The 25,695-nt window shown below is 41.7% G+C and overlaps 1 protein-coding gene across 1 annotated transcript in view; it reads right to left on the reverse strand.

The window, feature by feature from the left end:
• LOC116988061 (voltage-dependent T-type calcium channel subunit alpha-1G-like) overlaps positions 1–25,695 on the reverse strand; it is a 225,078-nt gene that overhangs the window by 169,862 nt on the left and 29,521 nt on the right. The window contains exons 3-7 of the mRNA XM_033044505.1: positions 24,816–24,913; positions 16,470–16,629; positions 13,479–13,785; positions 5,770–5,862; positions 2,583–3,414 (exon numbers count right to left, since the gene is read on the reverse strand). Of these exons, the coding sequence (XP_032900396.1) occupies positions 2,583–3,414; positions 5,770–5,862; positions 13,479–13,785; positions 16,470–16,629; positions 24,816–24,913 (1,490 nt within the window). The remainder of the gene's footprint in view (positions 1–2,582; positions 3,415–5,769; positions 5,863–13,478; positions 13,786–16,469; positions 16,630–24,815; positions 24,914–25,695) is intronic.

A 25,695-nucleotide genomic window follows, 5' to 3' on the forward strand; every position in this document is an offset into this window, starting at 1 on the left:
GTGATTACAACCTCAAGTCTTCTTGGGTATCACACTACAAGCTTGGCACACCTGTATTTGGGTAATTTATCCCATTCTTCTCTGCAGATCCTCTCAAGCTCTGTCAGGTTGGATGGGGAGTGTTGATGGACAACTATTTTCAGGTCCCTCAAGAGATGTTCGATCAGGTTCAAGTCCGGGCTCTAGCCAGGCCACTTACGGACATTCACAGACTTGTCACAAAGCCACTCCTGCGTTGTCTTGGACAACGTTGTCCTGTTGGAAGGTGAACGTCTGCCCCAGTCCGAGGTCCTGAACGCTCTGGAGCAGGTTTTCATCAAGGATCTCTCTATACTTTGCTCCGTTCATCTTTACTTCGATCCTGACTGGTCTCCCAGTTCCTACCGCTGAAAAACATCCCTACAGCATGATGCTGCCACCACAATGCTTCACCATAGATATGGTATTGGCCAGGTGATGAGCGGTGCCTGTTTTCCTCCAGACGTGACACTTGGCATTCAGGCCAAAGAGTTCAATCTTGGTTTCATCAGGCCTGGGAATTTTGTTTAGATGCCTTTTGGCAAACTCCAAGCGGGCTGTCATGTGCCTTTAACTGAGGAGTGGCTTCTGTCTGGCCACTCTACAATAAAGGCCTGATTGGTGGAGTGCTGCAGATATAGTTGTCCTTCTGGAAGTTTCTCCCATCTCCACAGAGGAACTCTGGAGCTCTGTCAGAGTGACCATCGGGTTCTTGGTCACCTCCCTGAATATGTTAGTAAGTCTCTATCCTAAGGCCCTTCTCCCCCGATTGCTCAGTTTGGCCAGGCTCTATGAAGAGTCCTGGTGGTTTCAAAGTTTTATTTAAGAATGACGGAGGCCACTGTGCTCTTCGGGACCTGCAATGCTCCAAAAAATGTTTTATACCCTTCCCCAGATCTGTGTCTCAACACAATCCTGTCTCGGAGGTCTACAGACAATTCCTTCATCTTCATGGCTTGTTTTTTGCTCTGACATGCACTGTCAACTGTGGGACCTTATATAGACAGGTGCGTGCCTTTCCAAATCATGTACAATCAATTTAATTCACCACTTGCACCAAAGCTCAATTTTGAGAGTCACAGCAAAGGGTCTGAATACTTACGTAAATGTGATATTTCAGTTATTTATTTTTAATTATTTTGCAATAATTACTAAATTGTTCGCTTTTATATTATGAGGTATTGTGCGTAGATTGATGATAAAAAAAAATGACTGTAACCAATTTTAGAATAAGGCTGTAATGTAACAAAATGTGGAAAAAGTGAAGGGGTCGAACCGGCAGGAAAGGCCACGCCAATCTAGTAGGTAGGCCGCTGGGGGGGGGGGGGGGGGGCGAGGACGCGACTCGAATAATAGTCGCGTCTTCACCAGGAAGCGGCTGAAGGACGGTATCCCCCGCACCGTACCCTCTTCCCCCACATAAAAACACAAAAAAACCACAAAAAAACACACTTTTACATAACTAAATAAACAAAAAAACAAAAAGATACCGGGCTGTAGGTGGAGGCTGCTGGCACCAGCGCCACCGGAAGTACAACCTGCACCATCTGGGATACTGATTGTGAAACGTTTCCAATCACTTTTTCTTGAGTACTCTAAACAAAAGGTGTGGAGCAACTGACTATTTTCCAGCTCAGATGGGGGAGACCAGTGTTTTTCTTTCACTGGCCAGAAGAGTCCATTCAGGAAGAGTTTTTCAGTCAGAACAATTTCAGGATTGCTAAGATTGAAAAACAGTCGCACCCTGTCCGCTCCGTCTTCTCCCCTCTTCCATCAGGCAAAATGTAAAGCAGTGTGAAAACATACAGCTCCAGATTCAGGGACAGCTTTTCCCAGCTGTTATTAGGCAACTGAACCATCCTACCACAGCTAGAGAGCAGTTCTGAACTACTATCTACCTCATTGGAGACCCTCAGACAATCTATGATTGGAATTTATTGGCTTAATCTTGCACTAAACTTTATTCACGTTATTCCCTTTAACATGTATCTGTACACTGTGGATGGCTTGATTGTAATCATGTATTGTCTTTCCACTGACTGGTGAGCACACAACAAAAGCTTTTTACTGTATCTCGGTACATGTGACAATAAACTAAACTCAAACTCAATTCTTTGACATGAACAAATTGAAAATAGCGCAGAGAAGAAGGCGCTTCTCCACAATTTCTAACTCCTTTGTTTCAATCTCTGCAAAAGTCAATGTTAGCGTGGCTTTGATTTGCTTTTTTCTCGATATTATTCACGACAGAAAATGGCTAAATTAAACCCGAGTTATTAACTCAGCTGCCTATTACTCAGGCTCAATATTCTGTTCTGTAGAAGTCAATAGAATTGAATATCAGGAAGGCTCCTAATGGGTGATTTGCTTCAGTACTGTTCATTTTCATTTCCCATTCACACTCTTAAAACATGGTTACCTGGTAATATGGCAATTCATAACAAATGATGGTACTTAGAAAAAATGTCTAGTTTCTAAATAGATGGTTTTGACAAAGCACCTGCATATGTACATTGCACTGTGGTAATGGCAATGGAAATTCTCCTTTGGATTGGGTCACTCACCGGCACTCTGTGTTTCCAGCAGTCGATGCATCTTCCGGTATGGTCCGGCTGGGATGTTGAGATTTTCCTTTGCGCCATCAGGATTCAATGTTGCATCTTTAAGTGTCTTCTCACCTTTGGTGTTGAGGTTGATCACCTGGTGTGGGGAGCTGGGGTGCACGGTTGGGTAGCTTTTGATATCCAAATTCTTCTGGAGTGCATCTGGGGGTATCAAGCCTACGTCTTGCATGAGGGGAGATTTGCATTGGATTGGCTCAATGTGACAGTTGGCATGGTAGATGCTGTGGACAGACTCAGTGTTGCCAGGAGCGGCAGTGGTAGGTGATGGAGGAGGAGGGGGGGATTGCAGACTGGACAGAGGTGAGGGCAGCACGATTAGTCTGTTGCCACCATTGTGTGCAGAGTTGGTTTCCACATCGCTGATTTCCGGGCTGGCTGGTGGTGCCCGCGGGGTTCCATTGCTCACGTGGTAATGATGGTGATGGTGATGGTGGTGAATTAGGTGATGGACAGACCCTGCCCGTTTCCGTTTCCGCCGCTTGCGGGGTTGTGCGCGCGGCCCGCTCCTGTTGGCAAACTGCACTCCCCTTCTGGCCACCACGACATAGCAAACGCGCACGGCCTCGCGCTTGGCCTTCCGCAGCATGTGGCCAATGTACTTTAAGAGCTCATCGTAGCAGCTCCCTGGTTCAGAGAAACTGGCCAGCGTGCTTGCGTTGGACATGAAGCGAACTCGCTGCTCCTTCATCAGTTGGCTTTCACGTTGCTTGGTTTCAGAAAACTGGGTTGCTATGACAACCAGACATAAATTGATCATAAAAAATGATCCAACCTGGAATGAAAAATATGAGAAAGGAATAGTTAATAGATGCACTCACATCCAATGATCCAGGTTGTTAAGACTGAAGAACAATTCTGACACAGTCAATTGTAGAGCTGGAATCAATGGGATGTAAAAGGATGAGGCTTCAGAGCAGTTAAAATAAATGCTTGGAGTAGTTCAGAGTGAGAATGCAAAAGAAAAGAGGACAATTGATTGCCTTAACTCTCATCCAAGGTGACATACTTTTTTTCGCTATTAGTATTATAAATTGGCATCCATCATATTTGATTAAAATAATGGAGGTTTCTTCTACCTTACTTTAAAAAAATACCGCAGGTGCATTAAAATTGAATAAAAAAACCCAAATGGTCATAATATTCAGCAGTAAAGTTTCAGATCAATGATCTTTCAACAGAACTGCTCTTGTATTTAAATTTTTTTGGAGTTAGAACTGAAACAAGTTTTAACTTACAAAGAATGGGGAAAGGAGAGGCAAAAGCAAAGCTCTGTGATGTGATGAGTAAGACGTAATTTCATGACAAAAAGAATAGGGCAAGGTGAAATAGGCCGATAGAGAGATTTTCAAGATCAGTTGTAGATGATGTATATGGGAGAATAGTTACCTGAACTTATTAGATGAAAAAAACTGAATACTGGGAATATGAAATACAACATTCAGGCACAGAAGGCAACGGAACTTGTTTGTGCAATATCATGTCTCACAAATTTGATTCGATTTTTTAAGGATCTGACCAAGAGGATTGACAAGCTTCCGTGTTGTCCACTATATCACAGATTATTGTGCCATCTACAAACTTAAGAATCAACCCACCTACACCCTCTCCAAATCATTAATATACAGTAGGAAGTATAAAGGACTTTGCATCAATTCCTGTGGCACATCAATATCTCTGAACTGAAAAGCAACCCTCCACTGCCAACATCTGCCTCCCATAGCCAAACCAATTTTGTATCCAATTTACCATCTCACCCTGGTACCCTTGTATTCTAATCTTCTGGACCAGCCTATCATGCCACCTTGTTTAAGTCATTGCTGAAGTCCATGTAGGCAATGTTCACCAAAACCAGATCTGAATCAATTGGAAAAGTGGGCCAGGAAATGGCTGACGAATTTGACTCTGACAAGTGCAAAGTGATTGATTTTGGTAAGTTGAACAAGGCCAAGATATGAACAATGAATGGCAGGACCCTGGGGAGTGTTAATGAATAGCAAGATCTTGGGATACAAGTATATAGTTCCATGGAAGTGGTGACACAGGTGAGCAGAGTTGCGAGGAAGGCATCTGGCATGCTTCCCTTCGTTGGCTGAGGCTTTGATTTTTAGAATTAGGTCATCATGTTACAACTATACAAATCATTGATTAGCCTGCACTTTGAGTATTGTGCACAGATCTGGTTGCCATGCTATAGGAATGATGTGAATAAGCTAGAGAGGGTGTACAAAAGAATCACCAGGATGTTGCTGGGTTTGGAGAGCTGTAGTTATAAGGAATGGTCTGATAGGCTGGGACTGTTTTCCTTGGAGCAAAGGAGGCTGAGAGGTGATTCTCATATAGGTTAATAAACGTGGGGAGCATTGATAGGGTATATAGTTACAGTCTTTTTCTCAGGGTAGAAGTGTCTAAAACTAGAGGGCACATGTCTGTGATAGGGAAAAGTTTTAAGAATTGATTGACTGGGCTTATATTCACAGGAATTTGGAAGGATGACAGAGGATCTTATAGAAACATATAAAATTCTTAAGGGACTGGACAGGCTAGATGCAGGAAAAATGTTCCTGATGTTGGGGGAGTCCAGAACCAGGGGTCACAGTTTAAGAATAAGGGGTAGTCCACTTAGGACTGAGATGAGGAAAAACTTTTTCACCCAGAGAGTTGTGAATCTGTGGATTTCTCTGCCACAGAAGGCAGTGGAGGCCGATTCACTGGATGTTTTCAAGAGAGAGTTAGAATCAAGGGATATGGGGAGAAAGTAGGAACGGGGTATTAATTTGGGATGAACAGCTATGATCATATTGAATGGCGGTGTTGACTAGAAGGGCCAAATGGCCTACTCCTGCACCTATTATCTATGTTTCTAAAGGAAATCTGAGGGGCAGATTTTTCACACAGTGGGTGGTGGGAATATGGAATGAGCTACCAGAGAAGGTGATAGAAGCAGGTACAATTGCAATGTTTGAAAGATATTTGGACAGAGTGATTTGGACCGAACGCAGGCAAATGGGATAAGGCAGCTTGTTTCCATGCTGTTTAACTTGATAAAGCTTTGAATTTATTTTCAGGAAATATAGTAAATATCAACCACCAATGATGCCTACATCACAAAATAATATAGAATACTTACTATTATCAACAGGATGAAGTAGATGAAATTATAAAAGGAATGAGCATCCATAACAAAATACATGATGTCAACCCATCCCTCAAGGGTTATAACCTGAAAGAAAACCAAATATCACTTAATCAAAGAATTTGATGGTTATTCAGTCCCATAATTGTTACTGTTGGTGATCACTATTGCTCATAAACAGCTACTCAAAGGGCCATTAGATTTTGGTAATCAATTTGATTGTCATAAATTGTATATCAGCTGGAGCGCCCTGGCTCATATGTGAGGATGTTATTTGTAGATTTTAGTTCTGCATTTAATTCCATCATCCCCAGCAGAATGGTGGACAAACTGTCTGACCTGGGTGTTAATGCCAACACATGCAGATGGATCAAGGACTTCTTAACAGATCGTCCACAGACTGTCAGGATGGGGTCCAATCACTCCCCAGTCCTGACGTTCAGCACAGGAGCGCCACAAGGGTGGGTGCTGAGTCCTATCTTATACACAATATACACCCATGACTGCACACCAATACACAACACAAACCGGATCATCAAGTTTGCGGATGACACGACTGTGGTGAGGCTGATAAATAACAACGACGAGTCTGCCTACAGAGATGAAGTCCAAAAACTGACTATCTGGTGCACTAAAAATAACCTGGTACTCAACCCAACCAAAACAAAAGAACTGGTTATTGACTTCAGGAGGAGGAGAGAGGAACCTGCTCCTCTCTACATCAAAGGAGACATGGTGGAGAGAGTCACTGACTTTAAGTTCCTGGGAATATACATCTCCCAGGACCTCAAATGAACAATGAACACCGTCACTCTCGTGAAGAAGTCACAGCAGCGGCTGTATTTCCTGAGGTCTCTGCAGAGAGCAAACGTTTCACAGCAGCTGCTGCTGTCCTTCTACCGGTGCGCTGTGGAAAGTATCCTCTCCTATGGCATCCTGGTGTGGTTTGCTAGCTGCACTGTGGCTGAGAGGAGGGCGCTGCAGAGGGTTATTAAAACTGCACAGAGCGTCACAAACGCTCAACTGCCCTCCCTGGATGACATATACAGGGCCCGATGCTTGCACCGGGCCACAAACATCAAGCAGGACACATCCCACCCTGCCAACCACCTTTTCACTCAGCTACCCTCTGGGAGGCGATACAGGTCTCTGAAGGCTCTGTAGACTAAAAAATAGTTTCTACCCATGTGCGATAAAAGAACTTAACTCTAACAGAGAACACTGGGGGAAGCACAATATAATTCGGGGTGCAAGATAATGCGCAATATTCTTTTAAAATATTTTTAATACCTATTTATTATTTTCTTTACTGATCTTGTGTATATGTGAGTTGTGTTTTGTTCTTTTTAAATCTTTTATCCTGTGTCGAAGGAGATGCAATGGAATTTTGTTGCACAGTTGTTGTGCAATGACAATAAACGTATTCTGTTCTATTCTATTCTTCTATCCAAAAGGTACATAATATGCAAATCTAATTGAATTGAATTGAATACTTTATTGTCACATGTGACAAGCCATGGTGAAATTATTTGCTTGCATATCCAAGGTATCATATATTGAAGAACATTAATTGTATTACAATGGAATAAGGTAACAAATGGACCAGGGTAAGTTCGGCATGGGGTGCGAGAGGAGTGGTTGCTTCTGTTGGTGCGGCGTCAAGCTATTGCAGATCGGGCGGGCAGCAACCGTTTCTAGAATGTAGTTAGCCATGTCTGGCCAGAACAGCATTCCTTTCACATGTTGAAGGGTTATTTCTGCAGCAGGATGGCTCCCATGGACGATGCCATAGTACTTGCTGTGAAGAGACTTCGGGATGACCACCTTGTGTCCTTTCATTATCACGCCATCCTGAATGACCAGTTCATCACAGACTGGGAAAAATGGTTAGACTGCTTGTGGCAGGTGGTGCTGTTTGTCTGGCCAGCCACGGCGGATGACAATGGCCAACGACTGTAGTGTTTCGTCTGCAGCTGCTTGTGACACTAAGATGTCTAAACCGACAGATGGGAGGCAGGAGACCATCATAACCGTGTGCCCCTCATGCTCATCATCAGACAGGTGTTTTTCGCAGGTTGGGCGAGGTGCCCATGACAGGGTGTCAGCTAAGTGCATGTCCTTACTACGTTTGTAGGTTAGTCTGATGTCATATCTCTGCAGTTCCATCATCATGAAGCACGCTTTTACCTTGTGAATCAGCTTACTGAGAATACTGACCAGGGGCTGGTGATCGGTTTCCACCGTGATCGCGTTTCCAAAGATATGGTCCTTGAATTTCTTGCAGGCAAAGGTTACTGCGAGTAGCTCCTTTTCGTTTTGAGCGTAGCGCTGTTCAGTGTCCGTCATGGTACGGGAGGCATAGACAACTGGTCTGGAGCCCTTTCCATCGTTTATTGGGCAAGAAGCGCCCAGTCCATACTGGGAGGCATCACAGGTGGGGGTGACGGGTAATTTGGCATCAAAGTATGCGAGGGTTGGAGTGCAAGACATTAGTTGTTTGAGGGTTTCAAATGCCCTCTGCTGGTGTTGGTGCCAGGACCAGTGCGTATCCTTGTGGGTCAGTTGTCGCAACGGGGCAGATAGCTCGCTGAAGTTTGGGATGAATTTCCCAAGATAGTTTACCATGCCTAAGATTCGTTGTAGAGCAGTTACATCCACAGGTGCTGGCATTTCATTGATGGCAATGGTTTTAGATGGGTCTGGTTTAAGTCCGTTGTTGGTGAACACGTGGCCCACATAAGTCACTTCATCGACCCGGAACCTGCATTTGAGAGGGTTGAGTTTGAGATTTATCTCTCTGGCAAAATCCAGGACCTGGTTCAGGTTTGAGTCATGTTCTTGTGCATTGCGTCCAGTGACCAGGATGTCGTCTACAATTATGTAACATGGGTAGCTATCAAAGAGTTATTCCATAGTACGCTTGAATACCCCACTGGTTGAATTGATGCCAAAAGGCATTCGTAAAAAACGATAGCGTCCAAAGGGCATCGCGAATGTGGTTAACATGGAGGATGCATGGTCTAGTGGCATTTGCAGTCAGATATAAGCAGCTAAAATCCTGCAGCGACCGTTGAGGGCGCCGGCACTCGAGAATAGGCCATGTGAGAGCCGGAGGACGCACCGCTGGAAACAATGGTGGACCTGGCGTGGGGGGAGCGCTGTGAGGGACTGGGGGACAATGGAGGGAAGGATAACAAGGCTGGGACTGGCATGGTATACTTTAACTTTGTCAGCGCCCTTTATGTGGCGACTATTGCATACCTTGGGCTCGCAAGCAAAGGATTTCACTGTGACTTGTCACAGGTGACAATAAAGTGTTCAATTCAATTCAATTCAGATGCTGAAAATTTGAACCACAAAACAAAATTGCTGCAAACTCCAGCTGACGGGAAAATGTCATCCTGTATGTCTCCCGTCTGAAACACTCAGAGACCGACTCGGCAATGCAGCCAAATTTACTTGACATTGATTGAAGCATCCAATTTGCAGCTATTTCCTGGATGGATCTGTCATCTGTGCACATGAGGATGGTGGTCATCAGTGCACAGTGATGAGATGTGGCCTCGGCAGATCCTTGTCAACCATGGTGGGTGCTGATCTCTGTCTAGGGTTCAGCAAAGAAAATGAAGAGATAGATACCACCATAATTTATTTGTGAGAATATTTGAATAAATAGTGGAGATTGGCTCTTCAGGATATCTTCATTTCTCCTAACTGTCTTTATTCTGTGCACCTTAATAATCTATTATTCTCTGCCACAGAAGGTAGTTGAGGCCAGTTCATTGGCTATATTTAAAAGGGAGTTAGATGTGGCCCTTGTGGCTAAAGGGATCAGGGGGTATGGAGAGAAGGCAGGTACAGGATACTGAGTTGGATGATCAGCCATGATCATATTGAATGGCGGTGCAGGCTCGAAGGGCCGAATGGCCTACTCCTGCACCTATTTTCTACGTTTCTATGTTTCTATCAATCCTTAATTTGGACATTTTCTCTCCCATCACTATCCTTTGTTTGAAAGATTTTTAATGTTAACACTGAAATTTATAGGTCTCGTTTTAATGTTATTTCTGTACTCTTACAGAAGGTAAATAAAATCTACACCCTACCCCCACTCTTCCTCACACTCTGCTCTTTCCAGAGCACAATGTATCATGATATGACTGGCTGATATTTACAACCTCATTTGCATTTGAGTATAATTATCGGTTGGTCTGTCTGCATGTTACAATTAAGTGCTTATTACAAAAGCATTCAAACAAAAGAAGGGAACACCTACTTACCTAAATTGCACGCGTAATGTGTGACTCTGAGGTGTGTCTGAAGAGACTCTGAATTTGAGAATAGAAATTATTCCAATTTTTAAAATTAAAAAAAAAAACGTAACTGTAATTTAACTGGATAATCCACTCTTCCTAACAAATCCTATCCAAGCTCCCTGCTGCAAAACCCTTTGGATTGATTTTACTTCAAAAGATGATAAATAGAGTTTGGAGGCTTAAAAGAATTGCATGGGGGAAAAGATGAATCTTACAAACAGGCCCTATTTATTTTGAGGGCCTACAAAAAAACAGGATGTCATTAGTCGAAATGTGCAACAGCAAAGCATATAGCCTTGCTTTTGATATAAGATCAATGCCAGCTTCAGAGTACTAAAGGCTAGTGACCCTAACTTCAGTGCTTACCCTGTTTCTGATAGCCCCCATTTTAAATACATTGAATTAAGTGAACATGTGTTGGTGGACAAATTATTCAAGATTCTATAAGAATTTAAGATGAAAATAGGAGCCAGGCATTTACCCAGGAAAATCAAGGTTTAATACCGTTTCACATTCCAACCTATCAGTTGATCCCAGGAATCTGTCAGTCTCAGTCTTGGGGATACCCAATGGCTGAGGGTCTGGAGCCTGCTGAAGAATTTTAATGATTTGCAAACCTCTGAGTCAATAGATTTCTCATTGTCTTAGTCACAAATGGTCAACCTTTTATCCTATACCCCATCATTCTGGACTCTGTCAGGCAACATCTCTGGACCACATGGGTAGGTGACATTTCAGGTTGGGATGCTTCTTCGAAGTCCTCATATGCCAGTAGTTCATGCAAACATCCACAGGAATCCCAAACTTGAAAGTCAGTCTTTGCCATTCTGTTAACCAAAAGTGCTCTAAGGTTGATCTCCTCAGCAGACTGTGAATTTCCAGCATCTCCTCAGCAGTTTTTACTGGAGAAACTGCGCCTGTCTCACCTGATCATTTGATTGCAGAGAAATGTCATGATGAGGGGCAAAAGTATTTGGAAATTTATGTTACCGTGAGAGAATTAAGCTTTGTTAAATATTTTAAAATATATTTAAGTTAGTTTTGTTTCTGTAAAGTCTTTCACAATTTAATTACTTTTACAATTCTATGATTGATTTCTCATAATTTTTGAATGTCATTATATTTTCTTGACGAGTTGACAGCCAGTTAAGCTAGGTGGCTTGGATTAACCATCAGTCAAAGTGTCTCAGGCACTGTCTCTGCATAAGGCCTTGCTAACAAGGCCTGGGACAGTGTCAATCGTGAAGTTGACACTGGTCGATGTGTAAAACGTATGTTTGCATTACAACAGTAGTGAGCATAAACACTCTCTTTTGGTAAGAAATTCTGTGTCAAGCTTTTCAGGGTGTTGATTTAATTGAGCTACTCTACTCATTAAAAACCTTATATTTTAAATTTGTTCACTAAACCTAGTTTACTGACAGGTTTGCAACTTCGGAATCCACAGCTTTAGTTTAGTTTAGCGTTACAGCGTGGAACCAGGCTCCTCAGCCCACTGAGTCCATGCCAACCTTCGATTACCCGTTCACACTAGTTCTATCCTATACACGAGGGACAATTTACAGAAGCCAATTAACCTACAAACCTGCACGTCGTTGGAATGTGGGAGGAAACTGGAGAATCCGGAGAAAACCCACGTGGTCACAGGGAGAATATACAAACTCCGTACAGACAGCACCCGTAGCCAGGATCAAACCCGGGTCCCTGGTGCCATAAGGTGGCAACTGTACCGCTGTACCACTTAAAACATGCCATTTGACTTAACTGATCCATACTCGCATCGTTGGACTTTCTAAGTTTCATTCCATCCTTTTACATCTAGATTTGTCAGCATATTTACCATTTTCTTTCTCTGGTGTGGTCTTCCAGCTTCACCTTAAGTGCAGCCATCACATTCACCTCCGTTGTTTAATGTGGCATCAAGTTTAATATTCATAAAACTCTTTGGCTAAATAATTTTCTTTTAAGTTCTTTACTGAATTTATATTCTGTATCACAACAATTATCACATATTTATGGCTTCTAGTTTTATTCCTCCCCACATGGAAACATTTTCGAAACCTTACCTTAATATTTACTTAATCTTAAAGATCTTTCCTAGTCACCACTCAGCCTCTGTTTTCAACTCAAATATGTCCCAGCCTTTTCTGCATTTGATGACAGATATATCCTCTTAATTCTGATCTAATCCTTGTAAATCTCCCATGTACCTACTCCAATATCTTTTTTACAAATATGGAGATCACAGAACACCAAGTGTACTCTAACCAGTGTTCCATACAAGTTAACATTGCATCATTTTCAGTAGCATCCAAGAGATAGATGCCAGTGCTTAGTTTATTGCACAATACAAACAAGGTAATACCGCTGGCCATTAGTGCTTCCTGTTATTATTGGGTGTCGTAAAGTTCATTCTCACATATTTTGCACAATTCCCAGTCACTCTGTGAATGGGCCGGAATCAATCTCTACACATTCACCAAAGCAATCAACATAAAAGTTGAATTGTACATAGATTATTTCCTTGTCATAGTTAAATACTACCGATGGTGAGGTATGTCAGACTAAACTGACCTGTTCCTTTTACGCTTAAGGGTCTCGACCCGAAACATCACCCATTCCTTCTCTCCAGAGATGCTGCCTGTCCCGCTGAGTTACTCCAGCATTTCGTGTCTATTTTCGATTTAAACCAGCATCTGCAGTTCCTTCCTACACATTTTGTTTGTTCCTTTTACCCTATTGTGCCTAGTGACTTTGATGTAAACATCAGAACCAATTTCAATGCTGAGGGGTTTTAAATTAGTTTGGAACCAGAGGTTCTGGTTTACTTCTGCCCAAAGTTTCCTTAATCCTGAAAACCTGCAGTGGTTTTTGATACTTGTTTTAATAAATCACGGGGCATTGGATAATAGATAAACTGAGCAATGGCCTTCCATCAGTACTTCAAAATTAAAACAAAACTCTTCTACCTGACAAAGGCAATTTTGCACAATTGGTAGCTGTGGTCTTTCAGATGAAATGTAAGCTTGCTATTAGTGTGGATCTAATAGATCCCATCACACCATTTCAAAGAAGACTACAGCCCGATATTTATCTAAACCACCATGAAAGAAAGATTATTTAGCCATTTATCTCATTGCTTTTTGTTCATCCTTGCTATTTGTAAATTCTATTTCTCAATTTACAAAACTACTTAATTAATTATAAAACACTGCAATGTCTTGAGATCAATATGATTATGAGCCTTCACTTTCATTTTTTAATGAAAATGTTGTACAGTATTAGTGAATTTATTGAAAGTTGTTGACAGCTTTAAGAAGGTAAGAAATGGAGTATTCTAGTCTTCTTCACCTTAAAAGTCAAGGAAGAGAGAAATACTCAAAATACCTGGAATATTGCTATCCATGCATATCCAATGTTATCAAAGTTGATGGCTCCTTTGAATGGGTTGTGATCAGCAGGCTGGCACTGGGTATAATACTGATTCCAGTTTACACAGCTGGCATTGTTTGTGGTGTTACCCTGTAACAGGAAGTAACTTGCATCATCCAAGGTACAATCAATGTTGTTCACTCGTCTTTGTGGCACAGTGCGACAATAACGCATTCCGTTATCCTTCATGAGAGAGCAAATGAAGGGGTTTTCATCATCATTTTCTGTGTGATAATATCGATCCAACTCTTGGGAGGCAGGTCTGAGAAATACACAGGAAAAGTAGTAGAATTTGTGAGATAATTAAGAAATTATTCTCAGAAGGTTCCACAATGTGTGCCAAAACAGTTGCTATATGGGTGGATAATCGGTCTTTTCTGTTTACCATCATCTTATGACTTGCGATTTTAATATTCAATTGAGGCTGAGAATAGACTAATTAATAGACAACAAAAGTAAGCAGCCAGATTAATGAAAGGAAAAGCTATAGCCCAAAGGATAGTGAGACCACTTTAGTAGGTTTCTCACCCATGGAACCATTACAAAGGTGGGGTGAAGAGGCTGGTGGTTGCGGGTTAGGCTAGTTCATTGTGGATAGGGGTCCAGGGTTAATAATTAGGATATGGTTGCAACTTTGGGGCAAAGGAGGGTTGGGACTGCATCTGGTGGAAAGGAATCCAAAGAAGGGCTAAGTGCCTGATGAAATATCCCAACAGTGGACTGAAACCTGCTCAGGAAGGTCCTCTTTAACAATGAAATGTTGAGCAGACTTGGGTCTGGCTGAATGCCTACACTCATGAGGAGCCTGTGGATAACATTATTCTGAACAGGGATCCCTGAAGTGGTGTCAAATGATGTTATTGAATGTCACTGCTCACATCTGACATTACTGACACACAAAGAATACAGTATGAAAAATTCAGCTTTACAATCCATGTTGAAATCTTATTTTTCATTGAAATTTAACAGTATTACACTTTAAACTACAACACCATGCACTCCAATTTCTCGAATATACAACTTTGCATTATACTGCTCTGCAGGGAAGGCGTGATGGGCCTGTGGTTGTTTAAAAGCACCATGTTATTACCTGCATAGATTCACTCATATCTCCATTGGCATAACTGCTGCCGATTACAGGATTTTTATTGGAAGATAACCAAATGAGAATGGCTTATTGTCACAATGGAATTGGCACAATCACATTGTTAAATGGCAGGAGACAAGTTCACTTCAGACCTGGGCTTGGTTCTGAGTGTCCTGTAGTCGGTAGCAATCCTGAAGCTTTACTGCACCACAATCAGTCAGTGACTGTCTCAGAGCACGAAACTGCTTTCACTGTGGGTGTACACTTCTCACACTTCTGAAGATTTACCATCTCCCAAAGTGCAAATATCAAATATTAGAGGGTGCAGGTATAAGATGAAAAAGATAAGAGAGGGAAGATATGCGAAGGGAAGTGGTAGAGGCACATACGATAGCAATGTTTAAGAAGTATTTAAACAGATCCATGAACAGGCAGGGATTTGAGTGTAAGTAGATGGGAATAGTTAGAATGGCATCATGGTCAACACAAACATGATGGGGCAAAGGGATTATGTTCTATTTCTTATCCTCTTCTTTATTCGGGTCTTCAGTAGTAAGTTTGTCCTTGGTTATCTCTGACTATTATATCAGAAAGCAAGCATAACTAACGGACAGGGAGAATTACTGTAGTCTCAGCTGGAAAATGGGTTAACTATAGAAGTGGTTTTGAGTTGCTTTTTACACTAATGGCCAGTGAGCCTGGGAACATTGCATCACCAGCTCAAAAGACCATGAAGGGATGAAGTTGACCACTTACAGATGCAATGCCTAACAGCATATCACTGAGAGCTCGGACATAAGGTCTGGCTCTTCATCACATGATGCAAGGCTTTAATGCACTGTACACCAGCTTAGCCAACTAATATTATTCAATTTTGCTCTCTCCTTAGGTTGCCTCACTCCTTAACCAAGTTTGCATACTACGTTGAGTCCCATTCACGTTATGGCACAAGGAGGAACCCTGTCTCTGAGTGAAGGGCTGTGGACAACATGTGTACTATGTTAAACCAAGCTTAGTTGTACATCTTCCCTGGCCCACTACAAATTGTGGAAATCATTCCAGCTATCGTTTGATAGCTCAAAGCATGGAGTGAGTGCAGTCATCACCCAATAATGGATTCAGACCCTGAGTTCTCATTATGTGTGAAGAAAACTCTGCCCAGATTGAAAAAGAGTTTCCGACCATCATATTTTGGATCAACTTGTCAGAGGTTTCTAGTCAGCAGGCACGGAATTCTGGTCATAGACTATAACCAGTAAATGTTACGACCCATTGTAATGCTTCAGGACATAGGAGAAATAATTTATCCAGGGCCTGGAGGTTGCATTCTGCTCTCACCTGCTGGATAACATGCTTAAGGAGATTGCTGGGTGAGATTAATTTAAAGTTAGGGGGAAAAAAAGTGGCAAGGTCTTGCGGTAAACAGGGAAAATCTGCAAACTCCTCAAAAAACTGTGGATGCCAAGTAAATTAAAACAGGAGTGAAAGAAATTTGTTTTGCAAAGGGAACAAAGATAAATGGAGTTGAATTCTGAATTGATCTTGATTATGAAAGGCAGAAAACCATGCACATTTAGTGTTATAAATATAGTACAAAGATTGAGAACTGACTGTCAAATGTGTGGATGTCACGAACAAACTCAGACAGCAAAGAATTGAGTGTTGGTGTTATTGGTTGCATTTGCATTACACGTGTGTGTGCGTTAGCTGCCAAACCCTTCCCATATAATACACTGGAAACTCTGTACCAGAAGCAAATTTAAGATTACTAGCACCACATTCATATTCACATTTGCATTTACATGGCATTCTTATTTTACCGTGTAACTATAAATCCAACCAAATTCAGACATACTTACATGGTATAGTTTTCTTCAAGAAAGCACCTGTTTCGTAGAAGCCCTGCCCATAGTTGGACCCCAACAATGCCGAAAATAAAGAAGACAAAGAAACAGAGGAGAAGTACGTTGCCTAACATAGGCAAAGTGTCCAGCAGCAGGGTCACCAATATCCGCATACCTACGAGATAAGAGCAGAGATGTGAATTTTTGTTGTTCCTATCACTGGATCTAGTGTCAAAAGTGACCTAACAGCAGTTATCAATTATTTTCAATATATTTATTGACGTTCAGCAAAACATATTGTTTTCAATTTATTAATGCATTAAAATGTGTTGTGTTCATCTATTAATATTGGTGTGTTTCCAAGTGGATTCATATACTGCTCAGTTACTGTAAAATTAAGATATCCCCTGTAAATCATGCATCAGTTATTAATTAATATCTTTCAAAGTAATCTGCCTCCTGTCAATTAAGAATTACTTTGATATCTTTTAATAGCATACACTATTAAATTTGGTGATTAATACTTTGGTCACTATCATTCATTACTTAATTGACCAGTTTAATTGAGCATTTCTATCAGTATTTCTATAATTGTTCAGTCTCTGCCATCTATTTTGTTTGGGTATTTAATGACACGTTGATTTTTTTTGTAACTAAAATACATGCGATATGAAGTTTCATTAGATTTGCAAGATCAATGATTAAGGCAAATGATTATGGATGTGCTCAGACTAAAAGGACATCTTACGTCAAAAGAGCAGGACAGTACAATCGAGAGAAGCAGATTATATTTAATGAATTCAGTATCTCCTGAGACAGATGCAGCTGCCAGTTGTTAAATATATCATGTGTCCCAGAATTATTACTTACGGTATGTATGGTTGAAAACCCAGCATTGCACCATGTACACAAATGACACGGGTTATAAACTTTAACTTCATTAATCACCTATTCACCAGTTAGCTTCACATTTGAGTCATTAGATTATTATGATCCACATTTTCTATTCTGGTTAAGTCCTCGGTGATGGTTCAAAGCAGATTTACCAAAATGTATGGGTGATATTACATTTCGTATGTGCAGATTGAATAAACTGGGATTGTTTTCTTTGAAGGAGGCAAAGTTAAGAAGAGATGCTATTAATTATGAAGGTTTTGGTAAATAGGAAACTGGTTTCACAGGGAGGGAAGTCTCACAAAGGATGTTTCAAAATAATTGGCAAAAGAAACGGAAGATAAATTTTAATTATTTTGCGTGATTTGATTTTATGACCTGGACTGCACAGCCTACGAAGATGGTAGGAGAAGATCCACCAGTAATTTTCAAAAGTAGTTGGATATTCTTGGAAAATAAAAAGGGGCAAGTGACTAGGACAATTTGTAAATCTTTCTCAAACATCCAGCACAGGCACAGCAGAATAACCTCCTTTTCCACACATGCTTCTTTGAGTGTTGTATTCTAGTTCTGCAACCTCTTGAAAGTGGGAGTAAGTGCCTAAGTCCGGACTTGTAACAACCAGCAGCACACTGGCTTAATTTTATTGTTGAATTACCCAAGTAAACATCAGGATAAATAGTTTAGTCCTGGCACATAATGTTGACCATTTGGCATGGAAATCATCCCAACAAAATTAGCAAAAGTTAACAAATGAGATCAAAGTGTTTAAGGGAGAGGGATGGACAGTATCCAGTGTGCTGTGATTGACTTTCAATATTTAGCTCATCAAGTTCCCCCCCCCCAAAAAATTATGCAATATCAATATGCAAGGCCTTTCTGAAAGAATCTGGATCCAAATCTTTATTCAATGTCCATGCAGCATCAATGTGCTTTTGACATTGGTGGATAATGCAATATCAGATTGAAAATAAAAATAGAATGGAAAATGTCACAGAGAGAAAGATTTATAAATATGTAACATCTGAAAAATTTGCATGAAATCATAGCTGGTATAAAATCTCCATATTACAAAAGACTAGAAAGAGCACTCAATACCCAAAGGGTTCACTTTCAGATACAGTACGAATAATAACATTCAGAGTGAAGGGTCATTTTACTTTGTAACCCTGGAGTCTTAGCTTTGGTACATCATTCAACCAGAGACTCCCCAAAAATACATAAATCATAATTATGGCAACCTTTCTATCAACAGTAGGAGCGTCAGGTTTCCTGAACAGGTCAGTGGGCCTAACAATGTGAGGAAAATAACAGAGGCACAATGTGCAAAGTGACCAACTGAAGATAACATGTTCTGAGAGTTAATCCCTGAAACGTTGAGACAGATGATGTCGGATAAGGATACCATGCTTGGTGTGAGCACCTATAGACTAAGGAGGTGAAAAATCAGCCAGCATTGCCGAGTCCCATCTGATTACTCCTTCAATGAAATATTCCTGAGTTATAAAGAAATCACGAGTGGCATAGATAAGATGGATGGTCAGTCTTTTTTCCAGGGTAGAGGAGTAAAATATTAGAGGACACATATTTAAGGTGTGATGGAAAAAAAATTCACACAAAGGCAGGTGAAACAGGAATTGTCTGTGTGATTGTGGTCAAGAAACTTTGATCCTCTTGAGGCTTGGTTTGAAGAGCTGGAATATCCACAGGCCACAGGTATGACAGGGAAAGGGAAGGATTGGGAAGGAGTGGAATCAAACACACTGCCTGGGTGTGGAGGGGTGACGGGTGGGGCAAGCATGAGACAGCAATTTCGTCCTTGAGTCAGTGGGCAGGATGGTGGTGAAGCGAAGAAGTGAAGAAAATAAAATAAACTCTGTGCCTCAATTCCAGAGAGGAGTGAGTGAGACTGGGCCCCATGTGCCTCAAATTGCAATGGATGAGAATGGGATCGTGGCTGTGGAGTGGGTTGAGGATCAAATTAATACTCAACCAATAAGTGGTTGCAGTGATGTCGCAACTATTGGGCAGGCTGGGGTTGTATAGTGATCGCTACAAGAAACATCGAGGATCACTGTGCTAGGAGATCAGAAGATGGGGTGGAGTGGCATGGGTGTGGTTAAGGGCCTGAATGATACAGGCTAAAGAGACTTAATTGATAGGGATCCTTTCCAGTGCTGTGCTAGAAGGACCAGAATTTGCTCTTGGCCATGCAGGAGAGAAAGGACATTTCTAGCTACTTTTCTACGAGTTAATGTTTTAAACAAAACTTATTTAAAGGTGTTTAAAAAGTCATGATCAATTACCCATTTTTCTGCAAGAATAGTTTAGGTTAGTCTGACCGCATGTGGATGAGTTTGTAATGTGGCATTAGAAATGTTCTTAATTACAATCTAACCACTTTGGAACAAAGTCAACATGAGCCAACAGCTCAGCTCAATGTACTTTAGAATTGCTATACTGTAACAATGTTATATATAACCTTCCCATTATGCTAAATCCACTTCTGCCGAAACAACATTGATTTTCCTGACATATAAAAGTCCCAAAACTTTAGGTCTACAATGTTCTCATAATAGCGAACAAAGCACTTCTGTAATTACGCTAGATAAATATCACTGAAAGTATCTCAATTCCACTGACATTTGCATCAGTCACCTGCTTTCAAAATTGCCTCATTTAATCCAATTCAAGAATATTTCACAGGAAGATGGGTTTTAACAATGACAAAATCACTCTTAATATTGATGAAAATGATGGATGCAATTTTTATTTGGTCTGTCCCATCCATATGTTTCATTTCCACAAAAATTATATTTTTGAGCTATGAGCAATAGCCAGCCGATTTGAAAGTGAATTTGCCTAATTATAGCATCAATTAAACAGCAGAGGCTTGGTTCTTATCATACATCAGATTGTCATTAAAGTAGAAGAGACGATCATTTCTGGCCTGAGACAAGCTGGCAGTGGACCAATTGCACTGATAAAATAATCGTTATTAATGACGTGGTTCAAATGACAGGCTTTTAATCTGACAGTTTAAATCACGGCTAATATTGGGTCATTTATTTTCAGAGGATTCCAGATTGGTAATGAAGTTGCAGAGTTGGTGCTATTTACTCAGAGTAATTGAAGAGAGCAATCACTACAGGGCAGAGAATAGACAAGTGCACGGTGTCAAGTGTGTGAGCCATAGGGCAGAGTAAAGGATAGAATTACAGAATAAACAATGTGGCATGGTAGCATAGTGGGAGAGCTACTGCCTTACAGCGGAGAGACCCGGGTTCGATCCTGACTACGGGTGCTTGTCTTTATGGAGTTTTGACGTTCTCCCCATGACCTGCGTGGGTTTTCTCCAAGAAATGCAGGTTTGTAAGTTAATTGGCTTGGTATCAATGTAAAATTGTCCCGAGTGTGTATAGGGTAGTGTTAATGTGCAGGGATCGCTGGTCGGTGCGGACTCAGTGACCTAAGGGCCTGTTTCTGTGCTGTATCTCTAAACTAAACGATACACCTAAACATTGTAAAATGACCTAACATGACAGGAGTGTTATCAGACAAAACCTCTCACGTGTTAGATGATAACAGGACAAGTGGCAATAAAGTATGGTCAAGGGAACTATGTCATTCTACATGGTTAGGCCCTGCATTTGTTGTGCATAATAGTGATCCGGAGAAATTTGTGGTGCAGAGTAGGGATGTGGCATGGTTGTTGAGTGGGCTAAGGGTAACAAGGGTAGCACAGATGGAACGAGCATTACCCTTACCTCCATGCGTGGCAGGAGAAAGTGTAGTTAGGAGACTAGATGCTGATCTCTGTAGTGTAAGCACAAATCCAAAAGTCTCTGGAGCTTGTCCACTATCAGAATTAAGGACATCTCTTTAGAACCAAAGATAAGCTTGCTGTGGAATGGGTAAGTTCCAATTGTCATGGACCATGCAGATGCAAATAGGTTCTGCTGATGAAATATGTGCAGCCACGTTCTAAATTACGTTCACAAAGCCATGATCTCTGGACTACTACTTCAGTCTTTTACAAATTGGCAAAGAGCAATTCTTGGAGTGAAGAATTTTGCAGTAGCCTATATGTGGGGGATAATCTGTTCCTTCCACAGGAATTCTGCACCTCTGCCCTTGCCCCTCAACCCTTCCTAATTCCAGGCACAGAACAATTTCTAGACAATTACCTCTAGCATCTTAGAGGAAGCCATTCAGCCCATCCTGATTAATGGCTCTGTGAAAGAGGAATTAATTCTCGTGGAACTTGAGTAATTAAGTTAAACCGGGAACCACTCCTCTACTCTTTTCCAGAAGCCTATAATTTTTTTTTGGCTCGGAGGAAAGCCCATGAAAAGCTTTCAAGCTGATCAACTCGATTTTTTAACTGATACTTAATTCCTTCAGATGTTTGATTCTTTAATATATATCTTGTTCTTGTGCGTTTTCTATGAAGACAAACACGATGTAATAGTTTAATTTGGTTGCCATTTCTATATTTTCCATTATAAATTCTTCCGTCTCTGTCTGCAACAAAGCCACATTTTCCCTTGTTTGTGCCCTTTAATGTACCTATAGAAGTTTCACAGCCAATTTTTATATTTCTTGACAGTCTGCTCTTGTATTCTATCGCCTTTCTTTATCAATTTCGCCTCTGCTGGATTCAGAAACGTTTCTAATCCACTGACCTACTACTATTTCTGGAAACTTTATGTGCCTTTTCCTTTGATTTAATACTATCATTAACTTCTCTTGTCAACCACTGATGAATCACTTTACTTTCGAGTTACTGTGTTATAACGAAATATGCATTTTTTTGCAATTTATGCATTTTCTTTAACCGCTAACCATGGCCTGTCTTCCGTCATGCCTTTCAAAACATTTTCCCAATAAACCACATCTAACTGTTATATATCATAGTTACCTTTGTTTAGATTTAGCAGACTAATTTTGCAAGGACTGATCATTTTAAACACCAGTTAAAATTCTATCATGTTGTGGTCACTATCCCCTCAAGGCAGCACAGTGGCGTAACGGTAGAGCTGCTGCCTTACAGCACCTGAGACCAGGGTTCGATCCTGACTACAGGTGCTGTAATAATAATAATAATAATAATACATTTTATTTATGGGCGCCTTTCAAAAGTCTCAAGGACACCTTACAGAATTTAACAAGAGTAAAAAATATATAATCGGAGTAAAATAAATAATAAAGACATCACCAATACACAAATTAAAGACAGAATTCGATCCAAAGACAAAAAAATCAAAAACACAATGTGAAGAGAGAGCAGCGGCAGCTAAACCACGCCAGCGTACACTCTCCCTTCCGACAGCCATCTTGGACACAAACTAAAATAATCACTTACACACAAAAATCATTACACGAAGGCACAATGTCCAGTCCCCTTCCCCAATTCTCCCAAAGTCAGGCCTATTGAGGCCTCCACTATTGCCTCTAGGGAGGCCCGATGTTCCTGGCCGTTCTCGCCGGGTGCTGTTGCCCCGGCGTCGGGAGAGTCCTCTCAGCGGCTGGGCCACCTGGAACGGCCGCTTCCTTACCGGAGACCGCGGCTTCCGAAGCCGACAAGGCCACGCCGGTTTGGAGCTCCCAGGCTCCCGATGTTGAAGTCGGCGCCGCCCGCTCCGCTCCGCAGACTCGCAGCCCGGAGGTGTTGAACTCGGCGGTCACAGCTCACCGGAGCTCCAGCGCGTCGATCCAGCGCGGCGACCCAGGCAAGGCATCGCCCGCTCCGCTCCGCGATAGCGCTCCAGCGCTGTGCCGCTACCGAAGCCGAGGTGCTGGGCGGTCCCCGCCAGGAAACGGCACTCCACGCCCGCTGGTAGGCCACGAGGACGGGTCGACGGGGCAGCCCGGAGAAAAAGCAGCCTCACCGACCAGGTAGGGACCTAGAAATATAGTTACCGCCTTCCCCCACATTAAAAAGTCTATTTCTCCCACAAACAAAACACAGGACTCACTAGAACTACAAAAAAAAAAAGTGAATTAAACGGACGGCTGCCGGTTAGCAGCCGTTCCCCAAGATGGCTCCTCCCAGTGACCACGTGGGTTTGATCCAGGTGCACCGGTTTCCCCACCACACTCCAATGGCGTACAGGTTTGTAGGATAATTAGCTTTTATAAAATTGTCAATTGTCCATGGTGTGTAGGATAGTGTTAGTATATGGGATAATCGCTGGTTGGCACGGACTTGGTAGGCCGCATGGCCTGTTTCCGCGCTGTATCTCTAAAGTCTAAAACCTCTTGACAAGTTCGTAAGTTCATAAGTCACAGGAGCCATAGGACATTTGGCCCATCGAGTCTACTCTGCCATTCCATAATAGCTAATCTATCTTTCCCTCACAACCCCATTCTCATGCCTTCACCCCATAACCCTTGACACCCTTGCTAATCAAGAACCTGTCAATCTCCACCCTAAAAATACCCAATGAGTTGGCCCCCACAGCCGTCTGTGGCAGTGAATTTCACAGATTCACCACCTGCTAACTAAAGAAATTCCTCCTCATCTCCATTCTAAAGGTATGTCCTTTTATTCGGAGTGTGCCCTCTGGTCCTAGACTCTTCCACTAGTGGTAACATTCTCTCCACATCCTCTCTATTCAGACCTTTCACTATTCGGTAAGTTTCAATGAGGTCCCCCATCATCCTCCAACAAGTACAGCCCCAATGCTGTCAAACACTCATCCTACATTAACCCAATCATCTCCTGGATTATTCTCGTAAACCTCCTCTGGACCCTTTCCAATGTCAGCACATCCTCAGATATGGGGCCTAAAACTGCTCACAATACTTCAAATACGGTCTGACCAGTACTTTATAAAGCCACCGCATTACATCTCTGTTTTCAAATATTAGTCTCTCGAAATAAATGCTAGCATTGCATAGTCTTCCTTACCACCGATTCAACTTGCAAATTAACCTTTTGGGAATCCTGCATCAGCACTCCCAAGTCCCTTTGCACCTCCGATTTCTGAATCCTTGCCCATTTGGAAAATAGGCCTTTATTCATGACTGCATACTTTGCTATGCAATATTTCATCTGCCACTTCTTTGTCCACTCTCCCAAACTGTCCAAGTCATTCTGCAGAGTCCCTTCACATAATTCGCAAACTTGGTCACAAAGTCTTCAACTTGCTCATCCAAATGACTGATAAACAACATGAAGAGTAGCGGCCTAGCTTCGACCCCTGCAGAACACCACTGGTCACTGGCAGCCAACCAGAAAAAGTGCTCTTTATTCCCACTCTTTGCCTTCCGGCATCCAGCCAACCTTCTGTCCATGCTAGTATCTTCCCTCTAATACTATGGGCTCTCATCTTCTTCAGCAGCCTCACATGCGGCATATTAAGATTCCTTTTGCCACATACAAGTGTCGACGGAAATCATGTCAATAACTCAAATATGGAGTAAGAAAATGTTTAGAGATGACTGAAGAACAAGCATACTTACTAGGAACTCGGTTAATAGCTCGTAGTGGTCTCAGGACCCTCACGGTCCGGACTGCTGATAGACTGACGTTCTGCAGGTCCAGTGAATACTCTAACATACTGGAAAGCAAACAGAATGAAATGATTATTGAAAATGGATTGTCCCTGACAAAAATAATTGCTGTAGGATAGCGTTCACTTCTCATTTCAACTATTGACAGTTTGAGAAAATAACTGATTTGGGCTCTCGATGATTATGCTTAAAATAATAATGAGTTCTGTAAATGCAAAGCACACGGGAAATTCACAAGCCTATGAACAGCTGAGAGTAAATCAAAGTCAATATTCCAGGAGTTGCCTTTCAGCAGAACGCTCAAAGCCACTCTCTTTAGTTGAGCTTTCTAAGTCATGTTGGGCGATCACCTGGAAGTTTCACCAAAAGACCCTCTACTTTGAGCTGCTCCTGCCCATACACTCATCATTGATTTTTCCTTCCACAGCTCTTGTAAGGTAGGAATTGTGATAGTCTATTTGTGCAGTTACCATTCAAAGCAATCAATTAATGGTCAGTTCATCTGGTTTAATAATGTTGATTGAGGAACATATTTTGTCAAGGTGCTGAAAGTTCCACTGTTCTTTTAAATAATACAATGGGTTCTTTAAGTCAGGGCCTAACATTTAACCGCATACGAATGACAGCACCCTTGAAGGTGTTACGATCCTTCAAACTTTTATTGGGTGCTTAAGCCTGATGAGTGACATATCATATAATCCCCAACTAGGTTTTTTTGTTCATATCTATTCTGGAATAGAATTTGAATCCATTATTTTTTGGAAACTGAAAGAGATGCTATACCCACGGAACCACACTTGAAAGGAATTAGGGGCACGTCAAACAGATG

This window comes from Amblyraja radiata, chromosome 26, assembly GCF_010909765.2.
Source record: "Amblyraja radiata isolate CabotCenter1 chromosome 26, sAmbRad1.1.pri, whole genome shotgun sequence".
NCBI classification, from domain to species: domain Eukaryota; kingdom Metazoa; phylum Chordata; class Chondrichthyes; order Rajiformes; family Rajidae; genus Amblyraja; species Amblyraja radiata.